Source organism: Prionailurus viverrinus, chromosome C1 (genome assembly GCF_022837055.1).
Source record: "Prionailurus viverrinus isolate Anna chromosome C1, UM_Priviv_1.0, whole genome shotgun sequence".
Lineage (NCBI taxonomy): Eukaryota > Metazoa > Chordata > Mammalia > Carnivora > Felidae > Prionailurus > Prionailurus viverrinus.
The window spans coordinates 170,829,446-170,842,766 of NC_062568.1; the positions used below are offsets into that span (position 1 = coordinate 170,829,446).

General features: G+C 35.8%; 1 protein-coding gene across 6 annotated transcripts in view; it reads left to right on the plus strand.

Annotated features, from left to right (window-relative positions):
* The window catches only part of IFT25 (intraflagellar transport 25), a 29,625-nt gene that overhangs the window by 1,303 nt on the left and 15,001 nt on the right, over positions 1-13,321 (plus strand). For 4 of the 6 annotated variants that reach the window (XM_047870564.1, XM_047870563.1, XM_047870566.1 and 1 more), the window contains exons 2-3: positions 6,666-6,735; positions 8,311-8,423. In XM_047870564.1, the coding sequence (XP_047726520.1) occupies positions 8,326-8,423 (98 nt within the window). In that variant the 5' untranslated portion in view covers positions 6,666-6,735; positions 8,311-8,325. Of the gene's footprint in view, positions 1-949; positions 1,085-5,110; positions 5,241-6,665; positions 6,736-8,310; positions 8,424-13,321 lie in introns of those variants that run through there. The other 2 variants (XM_047870562.1, XM_047870565.1) reach the window with 2 other exon arrangements.

Genomic DNA, 13,321 nt, shown 5'->3' on the forward strand with positions numbered 1-13,321 from the left:
TATCCCAGGGTGGGGTTTAGACTACATCGCAAACCTGCATCTTGTAATTGTGGAAGCAACATATCTATGGAGTTGTCTGGTGGGTTTCTTTGGGGCTAGTTTGCCTCTTTCTTATTAACCACAACAAAGGAACTTTAAAGAGAACTCAACTTCTGCCATTAAATAATTACATCCAACACAGGAAATAGGAAGGATATTGACGGACATAAGGAGGTATGAAATGAGTTTTATGTTAAAGTACATGTTGGCTTCCCTCAGACAACTTAGATGATAATGTGAGCCAAGAAAACTGAACGTTTAGCGTATATCCTTTCCGTATTCATATACTACACATCAATGCTAGATACTTTTCCCTAAAGCGTAACTTTTTTAAAGCATATTCTCTCCTTAAGTCTCCAACCCCCACATTTCCACCCCCAAATATATTACCATAAGGTTTTTCCACTTCTTTACTATTCACATTTTGGGCTAGATAATTATTTGTTGTGGGGGACTTTTCTGTGCACGGTGGGATATTTAGAAGCATCACAAAATGCCCACTAGGTGCCCATAGTAGCGCGCGCACACACACACACACACATGCACACACACCAAGTTATGACAGCAAAACTCTTTAAAAATTGTTGGGGCACCTGGGTGGCTCAGTCGGTTAAGGCAACTTGACTTTTGATTTCAGCTCAGGTCGTGATCTCACGTCATGACATCAAGCCCCACAGGGCTCTGCACTGGGTGTGAAGCCTACCTAAGATTCTCTGACCCTCCCCTGCTCTGGCATGAGTGTGTTCTCTCTAAAAAAAAAAAAAAAAAAAAAAAAAAAAAAAAAAAAAAAAGGAAAAAAATTGTCATATGTTCCTGGGGGACAAAATTACCCCCAGTCCTATTGAGAACCATAGGATAGAGCCCATTGACTTTAACCTGGCTTTTAAGATCCTTCATTATCTGTTCTCAGTTTGTCTTTCCCAGAACGTGATCAGTCTAAAAGAACCACCAATGCAGGAATCCTTTTTTTAGTTTCCTCCATAAATTATCTACTTGTCTGGGACACTTTCAAGGATGGAAAAGACTTAAAACCTTTACTTTGCCAGTAAGTTCTTTTATCTGTGATGTCTTTCTTCCTGTTTAAAATTTGTATTTGTTGAGTCCAGTTCTCCCTCTTGGAGTTGTAAAAGAAAAATTCTAATCCTTTTTTTGTTTTTGAACGCTTGTGATATTAATCGCATTTTTCTCTTTTGAAACATTTCAGCTCCTAATTCTTTCAACTTTCTCCATGTGATAATTCATAGATCATCATGAACTTTTTGTTTTCCTCTGACAAGATGAAGTCTGACAATGTCCTACTTAAAATATACTACCCAGAACTGAACACGATTCTGGATGTAGATCACATTATTACACATAACATAGTATAATATTTGTTGCCTGTTTGTCCATCTTCCTTGACTCTGAGCTTGAAGGCAAGAACCAAGTCTTAGTCACCATCTTTGTCTTAGGTTGTAGTCATCTTTGCATTACTAGCAAGCACAATGCCTGGTCCTTAGTTAGTATTCACAAATTTTGATGGATATAGTTCCGCCTTATCTCTACTACTATCTCCTAAGATAGTATTCCTCTACCTTTGGGGGGTGGATATGTACACTCTTGCCCTATACTGTGACTTTGTAGTGAACCAAACCTATACATTTTACATATCTAGATCAGTGGTCAGCAAACTTCTTCTGTAAAGGGCTAGATAATAATTATTTTCACTTTTATGAGCCTTTTGATCTCTATGACAGTCACTGTAACACAAAAGTAGCCACGGACAGTGTATACATGGCAGTGTACGTGACAGTGTACACTATGACCATGTTCAAATAAAACTATTCATGGATACTGAAGTATGGGTTTCATATAATTTTCATGTATCACAAGATACTATTTTAATTTTAAAAAGTAACTTAAAATAAAAAACATTCTCAGCTGATAGGCCATACAGAAGCAGATGGCAGGCTAGATTTGGCTCAGAGGCAGTAGTTTGCCAACCCCAATCTAGACCCAATCCTTGTGTGATTGATTTTTTAAGTCTGAGTATGGGCGTTTATTGTTATCCTTATTAAATATATTATTCATCATACCCCATCTTTCTGCCTTGCTCAGATCTTTTTGTGTGCTAATTCTGTCATCCAGCATATTACCTGACATTCCAGCTTTGTGTCATCTGCAAAATTGATAAGCATACTTTTTCCATCTTTCATTAATAAAAATGTTGAATGGCATAAAGACAGAGGTCTTTCATAGTTCATTCTGTTCCATTAATCATCATTCTTTGAGCATAGCCACTCAAAGAGTTATAAATATCTACCTAAAGTACTGCCTGTCACCCAGCCGACATTTCTCCATCTGGTCCATGTGTATCTTGAGAGGCTTTGTCTGAAGTTTTGTTGAAATGTTCAGAACATGTCCCTAATTGGTAGTGACTCTATCAAAAAAACAAGAAATGTTTGTTATAATCTTTGTGAACTAATGTTATTGCTCCTTCCTATTGTACTACTCTCTTATTTATGTTTTCAAGGTTATTGTTTTAATACTGAAATTTGTTAATTTTAGAATTTTGTTGAAAATTAACACCCAAATTCATTGATCTGTATTTCTAGGAATTTATCATCTTTCTTCAAACTAAGTACTAACAGCATCTAACACTAGTTCTCTGGTATCGATAGTATTAAATGCAAGAAAAAGCCAAAAAAAGAGGCACAAGTAGAAAATGTCAGAACATATCCCTTTTTTCTTGACCAATCTCACCATGGCTTTCAACTCTATAATACTAGATTTTTAAATTACAATAAAAATGAACTTTATGCCAATAAATATAAAAACAAGAAATAGTATTTTTCAAAATTGAAATTTCAGAATTGATTCAAGGCAGTGTGGAAAACCTGAAGCGAACAATTGAATTTGAAATAGTAAAAACAAAAAATGTGCCTAGAGAGATTTTAGCAGGCTTACAGGATCAAATAAGCTCTGTCTTATATAGATTGCTGACATATTTCACTTAGCATAACACTCTCCAGTTCCATCCACGTTGCTACAAAAGGCCATATTTCACTCTTGGTTCTTGCCATGTAGTATTCCATTGTGTATATAAACCACAATTTCTTTATCCATTCATCAGTTGATGGACATTTAGGCTCTTTCCATAATTTGGCTATTGTTGAAAGTGCTGCAAAAACATTGGGGTACAAGTGCCCCTATGCATCAGCATTCCTGTATCCCTTGGGTAAATTCCTAGCAGTGCTATTGCTGGGTCATAGGGTAGGTCTATTTTTAATTTTTTGAGGAACCTCCACACTGTTTTCCAGAGCAGCTGCACCAGTTTGCATTCCCACCAACAGTGCAAGAGGGTTCCCATTTCTCCACATCCTCGCCAGCATCTGTAGTCTGATTTGTTCATTTTAGCCACTCTGACTGGCGTGAGGTGATATCTCATTGTGGTTTTGATTTGTTTTTCCCGGATGAGGAGTGATGTTGAGCATCTTTCCATGTGCCTGTTGGCCATCTGGATGTCTTCTTTAGAGAAGTGTCTATTCATGTTTTCTGCCCATTTCTTCACTGGATTATTTGTTTTTCGGGTGTGGAGTTTGGGGAGTTCTTTATAGATTTTGGATACTAGCCCGGTAAAGAAAAATTTTAAATAGTCTTTAAGTTAGTAATATATGTACTATTTCCAATGCTCTTCCTTCCCGCTCATCCAGGATTCAACCTGAAATCCTTTCCCTTTGGCCCACAGCACTTCCTTTAATATTTTTTGTAGTGTGGGTCTACTGGTAACAAATTCTTTCAGCTTTTGTTTGCCTAAAAATGCCTTTATTTTGCCTTCACTTTTGAAGGATGTTTTTGGTGGATATAGAATTCTATATTTTGTCTGTTAGCACTTTAAAGATGTCATTTCATTGTCATTTGGTCTCTATTGTTTCTGATGAGAAGTCAGTTTTTATTCTTGTTCTCCCAAATGTAATGTTGTTGTTGTTGTTTTTTGCTTTAGCTGCTATTAATTTTTTATCTTTTCTTTAATTTTCAGCAATAAAGATGCCTCTACGTGGGGTTTTCTTTGTTGTGTTTATCCAACTTAGGATTCAAGAGCTTCTTGGATCTTCGGTTTATGCCTTTCATAGATTTTGGAAAATTTTCAGCCACATCTCCTCAGATTTTTCTTCTATAGTATTGTTTTTCCTCTCCTTCTGGGACTCCAATTGCATGTATTTCAGAATAGTTTGATAATGTCTCACAAGTATCTGATGCTCTGTTGTATTTCATTTTTTCTCTGTATTTCATTTTGGATCATTTCTGTTGACCTATCTTTAAGTTCACTGACCCATTATTATGTTGGATCCAATCTGTTGCTAAGCCTATCTAATGAATTCTTTATTTGAGATACTATGCTTTTCAGTTCTGGAATTTTCATTTTGTTTTTCTTTAGTTTCCATTTCTCTGCTAAAATTCCCTTGTCCATCTTTTCACTAAATTATCTAACAGATTTATAATAGCTATCTTAGGTAATTCCAGCACTTGGGTCATCTATAGATCCGCTGAAGTGATTTTGTATATTGGATGTTGTGTTTAAAAGAACAATATATCCTGAAGTAGATAATGCTTTTTCCCAGAGAGACAATTTTCTTTGCCCAGCAGCCAGGATAAGGGGCAGATCACTTTAGTCCACCTCAGGATTGGACTGAGTTGTAGTTTTATTTAAATAGTTTCAGTTTACAGGGGTGCCTCGGCAGCTCAGTTGGTTAAACGTCTGACTCTCGGTTTCGGCTCAGGTCATGATCTCGCAATTTCATGAGTTCAGGCCCCACATCGGGCTCTGTGCTGACAGTGTGGAGCCTGCTTGGGATTCTCTCTCTCTGTCTCTCTCTCTCTCCCTCCCTCCCTCCCTGTCTCTGCTCCCTTGCTTACACTGCCTCTGTCTCTCTCAAAATAAAGAAATAAACTTAAAAAAAATAAAAATAAATAGTTCAGTTTACCTCTAATTTCAGATATTCAGTTTGCCTCTAAATTCAGATCAGTCCCCTCCATGAGGGCTTTGGGATCTAAGTACCCAAGGTCACAGAAATCTTTCTTTGCTTTTCAGTTCATACCCAACTTCCTGTGAAGCTCCACTTGGGGGACGATTTCTTTGATTTTATTAGAGGTTGAGCTGGGTTGGGGCTGGATTGCATCTTTACTTAGTTGCACTTCAAGTCTATGACACAGTGATATGGGTAAGTGTCAAAAACAATGATGAAAGAAGCCGGATACAAATAAGTACAAACTGTATGAGTCTATGTATATGAATCTCAGTCAAAATTAATATAAGAAATAAGGACCATACTTAACCTTGGAAAGGTGGGAAGGGTAGTGATTGGGAGGGGGCATGCAGAGGGCTTCTGAAGTGCTGATAATATTCTACTTCTTTACCTGGGTGTTGGTTACCTGGGTGTGTTAACTTTGAAAATTTATTGCTCTACATACTTCTGATTTGTGTTCTCTTCTGTTTATATGTTATAGTTAAGCAATAAAAAGTGGGGGTGGGAAAACTCTTACACACACACACACACACACACACACACACACACACACAAAGTTAAAAAGAAAAATCAAGCTGCAGAGTGGAAGATATTTGCAACAAATATAACAAAGGATTTGTATCCAGAGTATTTTATTTTTAAAATCCCCATAAATCAAAGAGCAAAGGACGACAAAAGTTTTTAAAAGCAACACAATAGAAAAATGAACAAAGGATAAGGAAGAGCAAATAATGGAAGGAGGTCTGAATGGCTCATGATCATATGAAACAGTATTCAACCTCACTAATAATTATACAAATATGCATTATAACCTTATTGAAATATCATTTCACACCGATGAGATTGGGTAAAGCCAAAATATCTAACAATACCAAATTGGTGAGAATATGAGGAAGCAGAAACTCTCATACATTGTTGATGGTAGTGTAAATTGTTAAAATTTAGACATCTAGTTGATCAATTATTGACTTGAAGATATGCTGATTCTAAGTTTCTGCCATTTTACTTCTGTAAAGAGACTTTTATCATAAAGACTTTCTCCCACATGTGCTAAGGATACATACACAAAGATACTCATTTCAAATTTGTTTATAATAATAGCAAAAAATTGGAAACTTACCCAAATATTCATCATTAGAGAAATAGAGAAAGACCTGACAGCAGTTGAAGTGAATAAAGTAGATTTATATATATATCAACACGATTAAAAACTTGAATGAAAAAAGCGGATAGCATAAGGATATATATATATATATATATATAGAGAGAGAGAGAGAGAGAGAGAGAGAGAAAGCATTTAAGTTTTAAAAGAACAGTGCATGTCATTTATGGATACATATATGGTAAAAGTATAAAAACATAGTAAGGAGGTGTATTTATCAACTTGAGAATAGCTGTTACCTTTGGGCAAGGAAAGAAATGGGCAAAAATGTTAATATTTATTAAATCTGGGCAGTGGGTACATAGTTATTTAACATATGTGATATTCTCTGTAATTTGTTGATTGTTTATTTGAAACAGTTTCACTTTTTAAAAAAATCAGACTGAGGCCGGAGTATGAAGGGTATTGGTAGCTTTTCTCCTTTTTCCAAACACTTTTTGTCTTTTAATTCTTTATAGATTCAGCTTCATAGTCACTTTGCATCTACATATTGGTTTGTGCCCTGTCACGACCAGATCAAGGAGAAAGGTGAGTGAGATCTGATAGAATCTTTTCTCGTCTTCTGTCTTATCTACCAGGATCCATAGTAGAGCTCAATGATATCTTTTCAGGATACTTCTATTAAACTTAAAATATTACCATACAATAGAAATGTCTTGAAACCCATGACCCAAGTGACTGATGTAGAATTTAAAAATAAGCAAAAGCTTGTCTTCTCTCTTATTTTATATTCTGCATCAAAAAAATAATGATGGTAAGATACCTTTTAAGTTGTGAATAATGTAGTTTGCTATTTTCAGTTGATAAATGTATGGGTAAACAGTCACAAAAACATCTGCTTTTATGTTCCAGATTTTTTTAAAAAAATGTTTTTAACATTTTTATTTATTATTGAGAGACAGAGTGTGAACATGGGGGGGTCCAAAAGAGGGGGAGACACAGAATCTGAAGCAGGCTCGAGGCTCTGAGCTGTCAGCACAGAGCCTGATGTGAGGCTGGAACTCACAAACCGCACACTCATGTCCTGAGCCAAAGTCGGATGCTTAACTGACTGAGACACCCAGGCGCCCCATGTTCCAGATTTTTTTTAATTTCAGAAATATGGGGCACCAGCTGGGTGGCTCAGCTGGTTAAGTGTCTTGGTTTCAGCTCAGGTCATGATATCATGGTTCATGGGTTTGAGCCTCATGTCAGGCTCTGCACTGACAGTGCGGAGCCTGCTTGGGATTCTCTCTCTGTCTCTCTCTCTCTCTCTCTCTCTCTCTCTCTCTGCCCCTCCCCCACTCACTCTCTCTGTCTCTATCTCAAAATAAATAAATAAACGTAAAAAATTAAAAAAATAAATTTCAGAAATATAACAATATAAATAATTTTTTAAATTTACTCAGTAATTCAGTGAAAAAGAATGAAATCTTGGCATTTGCAACAACATGGATAGAACTGGAGGGTATTATGCTGAGTAAAATAAGTCAGTTGAAGAAAGCCAGGTATCACATGATTTCACTCATGTGGAATTTGAGAAACTTGACAGATGATCATAAGGGAAGGGTAGGAAAAATAAGATAAAAACGAAAGGGAGGCAAACCAGAAGAAACCCTTAATACAGAGAACAAACTGAGGGTTGATGGGGATGGGGAAAATGGGTGATGGGCATTAAGGAGGGCACTTGTTGGGATGAGATTGGGTGTTACATATAAGTATGAATCACTGGATTCTACTCCTGAAGCCAAGACCACACTGTATGTTAACTAATTTGAGAATAAGGTATTTAAAAATTTACCCATTAATTCATGCCACTTTAGCTTGTTAATTGGTTCTATATCATTATTGAGGACTTTTAATTTTAGAATCAGAGAAATGATGTCAGAGTAGTCAGTCTTGTTTTGTGGAGTTAGAGTAGTAGAAATAATCATTTTCTTACAGATTACTGCTGGGAGAGGTTAGAAGTTTACTTATGTAAATAAACGTTAGAGTCCCTTTCACTTGTTGAATAGCTTTGTTGTTAAGCTGTGTGCTAGGCAACAGGCTTTCTCTGTCTTCCTTTTCTCAGATCAAGTTCAGAGAATCAAGAATTTACTATTTTTATTATTGTTTCATTTGCAGATTAAACACTTTAAGATGAAAAAAATTGACCTGTGTTTGAGCTCTGAGGGGGCGGAAGTGATTTTAGCTACATCAAGTGATGAAAAACACCCTCCTGAAAATATGATTGATGGGTAAGAGTTACTATTTTTTCTTCCTTAAAGTCTGATAGTAGGTCAGTGAACCCCTTGAGTACTGGGACTATGCTTTGCAACAACCAGAACTTTTAAACATAGTTTAATAAATGTTTGGTGAAGTATATTACTTGACAATGTTCACCTTTGGTACCATTCCTGAAACCAATTCAGTTGTGTATATTTAGGTTTCTGATCCTTTATTTATAATTCTTAAACAGACCTTTTATACAAATAGTTTTTTATGAAGCTGTTTAACAAGGCAAAACTTCAAACAAACAACTACCTCATTTTATGAAAGAGTACATTTTAATATCTGGTTATGATTTTATTCCAAGTTTTTTTTTAGTTTTTAGGAATAAAAACATTGTAACTTCTCATCTACTGCCTATGTCCTTAGTGGTCTAAGCAACATCTTTGCTAAACTGAATGCTTAACTTCCTGCTATCCACATGCATTGTTTGGTTCTCAGCTTCTTGTTATCATTCCAATTTCCTCTCTTCACTGTGTTAGAGCTTATTCTAGGTAGAGATAAATATCATTCTCAGGCTTTTGAATTCCAAGAAAAAGTAGTTAGTGGGAAATGTCCTTTTTTAATAGTTGTGACCATTTTATTACTTTCTTGAATTCTCTTTCTTGATATCTGTACAATGGCCAGAGTTTGACTCATAGAATCATATAATTTTAGAGCTGGAAAGACTTAGGAATTTATCTTAGGTAAACGTTTTATTTTAGACTTGTGGTAAGAGAAGTCTAAAGAGTTCAAGTACTAGTTTTAATTATTGAAGGCAGAGCCAGTTATAACACAGATCTTGTGGTTTTTTTGTGTGTGTTTTATTGTGAACCCCATGTATCTAGATAAAATTCTAGCAACTCAACCTCTTCCTTTAAGCCTAGTTGTTATCTCCTGTCTGACATCTGTCCCTTTGCCCTCATGTAAGATTAATTTACCTTTGTGTTGGTCTGTAAAAGAATTTGCTATATACCTCTATTACCTTATTCCTTTATTATATGATTATTTATTTTTAATGTTTGTGTCCTCTCTTAACTATGAATTCCTACAAGTTAGAGACTATGACTTACTCAGATACTGTGACTTACTTAAAATAATTGTTGAGTAGCTTGAATTTGACCATCAAATATCAAACTCAAATTATATTGGAAAGTAGCTGAGGACACACACACACACACACACACACACACACACACGCATGTATTACTTTATATTTGCATAGGGCTTTATGGTTTCATAGATGTTATGTCATTTGACCCTCACCATAAGCTTGGGAAATAAGAGGCAAGATATTTACAAATGTATTTTCAATCTATTGTAAAGATGAGGAAAAGGATAATCAGAGGTAAAGATGACTTATTCAGAATTACACAGATAACCAAGGGGTGGAATCAAGATTAACACTCATGTCTTTTAACTCCTAGTTTGGGGTTCTTTGTACCATACTATCATAAGTCAAACTTTAGGTTTGAATCCGAAACTCAATATCTGTTTTTTGCCTGTGCCTCTTAATCCCTCGTCTTTTACTTCCTAAAATTCAGGTAATAGTTATTTGTCCCACTCTGCCTTGGAGTAGAGAAATTAATGTGGGGATTGCTGTGAGGATACACAGACATAAAAAGATTCACCTTAAGTTGTTTTCAGAAATAGAGATCTTTCCAAAGATCAGTCCATAATAATGAATGATTAAGGACATCATACTTAATTAGACAAAACCCTTAGTACAGAAAACTATATGGAATAAAAGTAGTTACTGGACCTGACAACTAAGCAGAACACATCAGAGACTTTTAATGCATATGCATTTCCAATAAATACAATTAGACTTTATACAGTAGATATTAAAAATTATCCTCTGCTCATGGGTTGGTTTGTCTAAATGGAAGTAACCATAGAATTATTTGGGGAAAACAATGCCATAAATTTGCCCCCATTAGGCAGTTCTCCCAACTCTCAATTTCCTCAGGAATCAGAGTTAAAGAAAGTGATTATATTTCTACTTGCCTTTGACTCTATTTTTGCTCTCTGATATTTAATATATCAATGAAAAAGGAGAAAGGAAGTTCTGCACTAGAAAAAAACGAGTGAAGAGAAAAGGGAGATGGAGAATTAGTCCTTTCAGCATAATATAGAAGAATACTAGATTTACAATTAAAACCCTGGTGGGGGTGCCTGGGTGGCTCAGTCAGTTAAGCATCCAACTCTTGATCTTAGCTCAGGTCATGATCTCACAGGTCATGAGATAGAGCCCCTCTGTGCTGACAGCACAGAGCTTGGGATTCTTTATCTCTGTCTCTCTGCCCCTCCCCAACTTGCATGCATGCACACTCTCTCTCTCTCAAAAAAAAAAAAAAAAAAAAAAAAACACAAAAAAAAACCAACTTCAAAATTCCTGGTGGAGTGAACTATATGTGTTAACTTGGACGAAAAGTGTATCTTTGAGCCTCACTTCTCTGATCTGCAAAATGGAGATAACACTACCTACACTGACTACCTCAGAGTTGTGAAAAAAATCACTTGAGATAATAGATGTTAAACAGTTGTTAGCTATAAAGCCTTATTTAAAAGAAAACTACCATTTTTATGACTTCGTTATACCTAACTATGAGAATTCAGTCATATGCCATTTAAAAATCTATTTATTTATTTATTTAAAAAATTTCAGTATGATTAACATATTAATCATATGCCATATTAATTTCAGGTGTAAAATAGAGTGATTTAACAATTCTGTACATTACTCACTGCCCTTAATCCCCTTCACCTATTTTAACCCATCCCCTAATCCACTTCCCCTCTGGCAACTAACTACCGGTTTGTTCTCTGTATATTAGTCTGGTTTTTTTGTTTGTTTCTTTTCTTATTTGTTTGTTTGTTTTTTAATTCACATATTAGTAAAATCATATGGTATTTGTCTTTCTCTGACTTATTTCACTTAGCATTATACTCTCTAGCTCCACCCATGTGTTGCAGATGACAAGATTTCATTCTTTTTTATGGCTGACTAATATTGCATTGTATATATGTACCATATCTTCTTTATCCATTCATCTATGGATGGATACTTGAGTTGCTTCCATATCCTGGCTATTAATAAATAATGCTGCAATAAACAGAGTGGTGCTTTTGTCTTCTTGAATTAGTGTTTTCATTTTCTCTGGGTAAATACCCAGTAGTGGAATTACTGGATCTTATGGTGATTCTATCTTTAGTTTTTTGAGCAACCTCCATACTGTTTTCCACCATGATGGCACTGGTTTTAATTCCCACCAACAGTGCACAAGGGTTCCTTTTTGTCCACATCCTTGCCAACACCTCTTGCTTCTTGTGTTGTTGATTTCAACCATTCTGACAGGTGTGAGGTGGTATCTCATTGTGGTTTTGATTTGCATTTCCCTGATGATGAGTGATGTTGAGCATCTTTTGAGGGTCTGTTGGCCATCTGGATATCTTCTTTGTAGAAATATCTGTTCATGTCTTCTGTCTATTTTTAATTGGATTATTTGGGTTTTTTTAGTGTTAAATTGTATGAATTCTTTATATATTTTGGATATTAACCCCTTGTTGGATATATCATTTGCAAATATATTCTCCCATTGAGTGTGTTCTCTTTTTGTTTTGTTGATGGTTTCCTTTGTTATACAAAAGCTTTTTATTTGGTTTAGTCCTAATAGTTTAATTTTGCTTTTGTTTTTCTTGCCAAAGGGAATATATCTATAAAAGTGTTTCTACAGCTGATTTCAAGAGATTACTGCCTATGTTTTTGTTTTTTTTTTTTAATTTTGGGGGGGGGGGGCGCCTGCGTGGCTCAGTCGGTTGAGCATCCGACTTCGGCTCAGGTCATGATCTTACGGCTCGTGAGTTCTAGCCCTGCGGCAGGCTCTGTGTTGACAGCTCAGAGCCTGGAGCCTGCTTCAGATTCTGTGTCTCCCTTTCTGTCTGCCTCTCCCCTGCTTGCACTATCTCTCTCTCTCTCTCTCTCTCAAAATAAATAAACATTAAATTTTTAAAAATTATTAAAAAAATAATACATTTTCTTTATGTTTTAATTTTATTTTTGAGAGTACAAGTGGGGGAGGGGCAGAGAGAGAGAGGGAGACACAGAATCTAAAGTAGGCTCTAGGGTCTGAGCTGTTGGTATAGAGCCCAATGCGGGGCTCAAATTCATGGACTGTGCTGGGTATGGAGCCTGTTTAAGATTTCTTTCCCTTTCTCTCTGCCCCTTCCCCATATGCTCTTTCTCTCTTTTCCTCTCTCTAAATAGATAGATAGATAGATAGATAGATGGATAGATAGATAGATAAAATAAAATAAAAGGTACAATTTATTGGCTTCCAGCATATTCACAGTTATACACCTATCTCCATAATCAATTTTAGATCATTTCATTACTCTCCATTGCAACCCATTGCAGTCATCTTATATTCCCCCTATCCCCATCAGCCCTAGGCTCTCAATAATCTACTTTATGTTATATCTCTATAGATTTGCCTTTCAGAGATTTAATGTAAATGGAATCATACATATGGTCTTTTGTGACTAGCTTCTTTCACTTACATGTTTTCCTTTTTTTCTTAAAAAAATTTTTTTAACGTTTATTTACTTTTTGAGAGAGACAGAGCATGAGCGGGGGAGGGGCAGAGAGGGAGTCACAGATTCCAAAGCAGGCTCCAGGCTCTGCGCTGACAGTTCAGAACATGGGGCTCGAACTCATAAGAAATTATGACCTGAGCCGAAGTCGGATGCTTAACCGACTGAGCCACCCAAGTGCCCCTCACTTACATGTTTTCAAGTTTCATCCATGTTATAGCACATATCAGTGCTTCATTTATTTTTATTGCCAAATAATATTCCATTGTATGGATATAGCACATTTTATTTATCC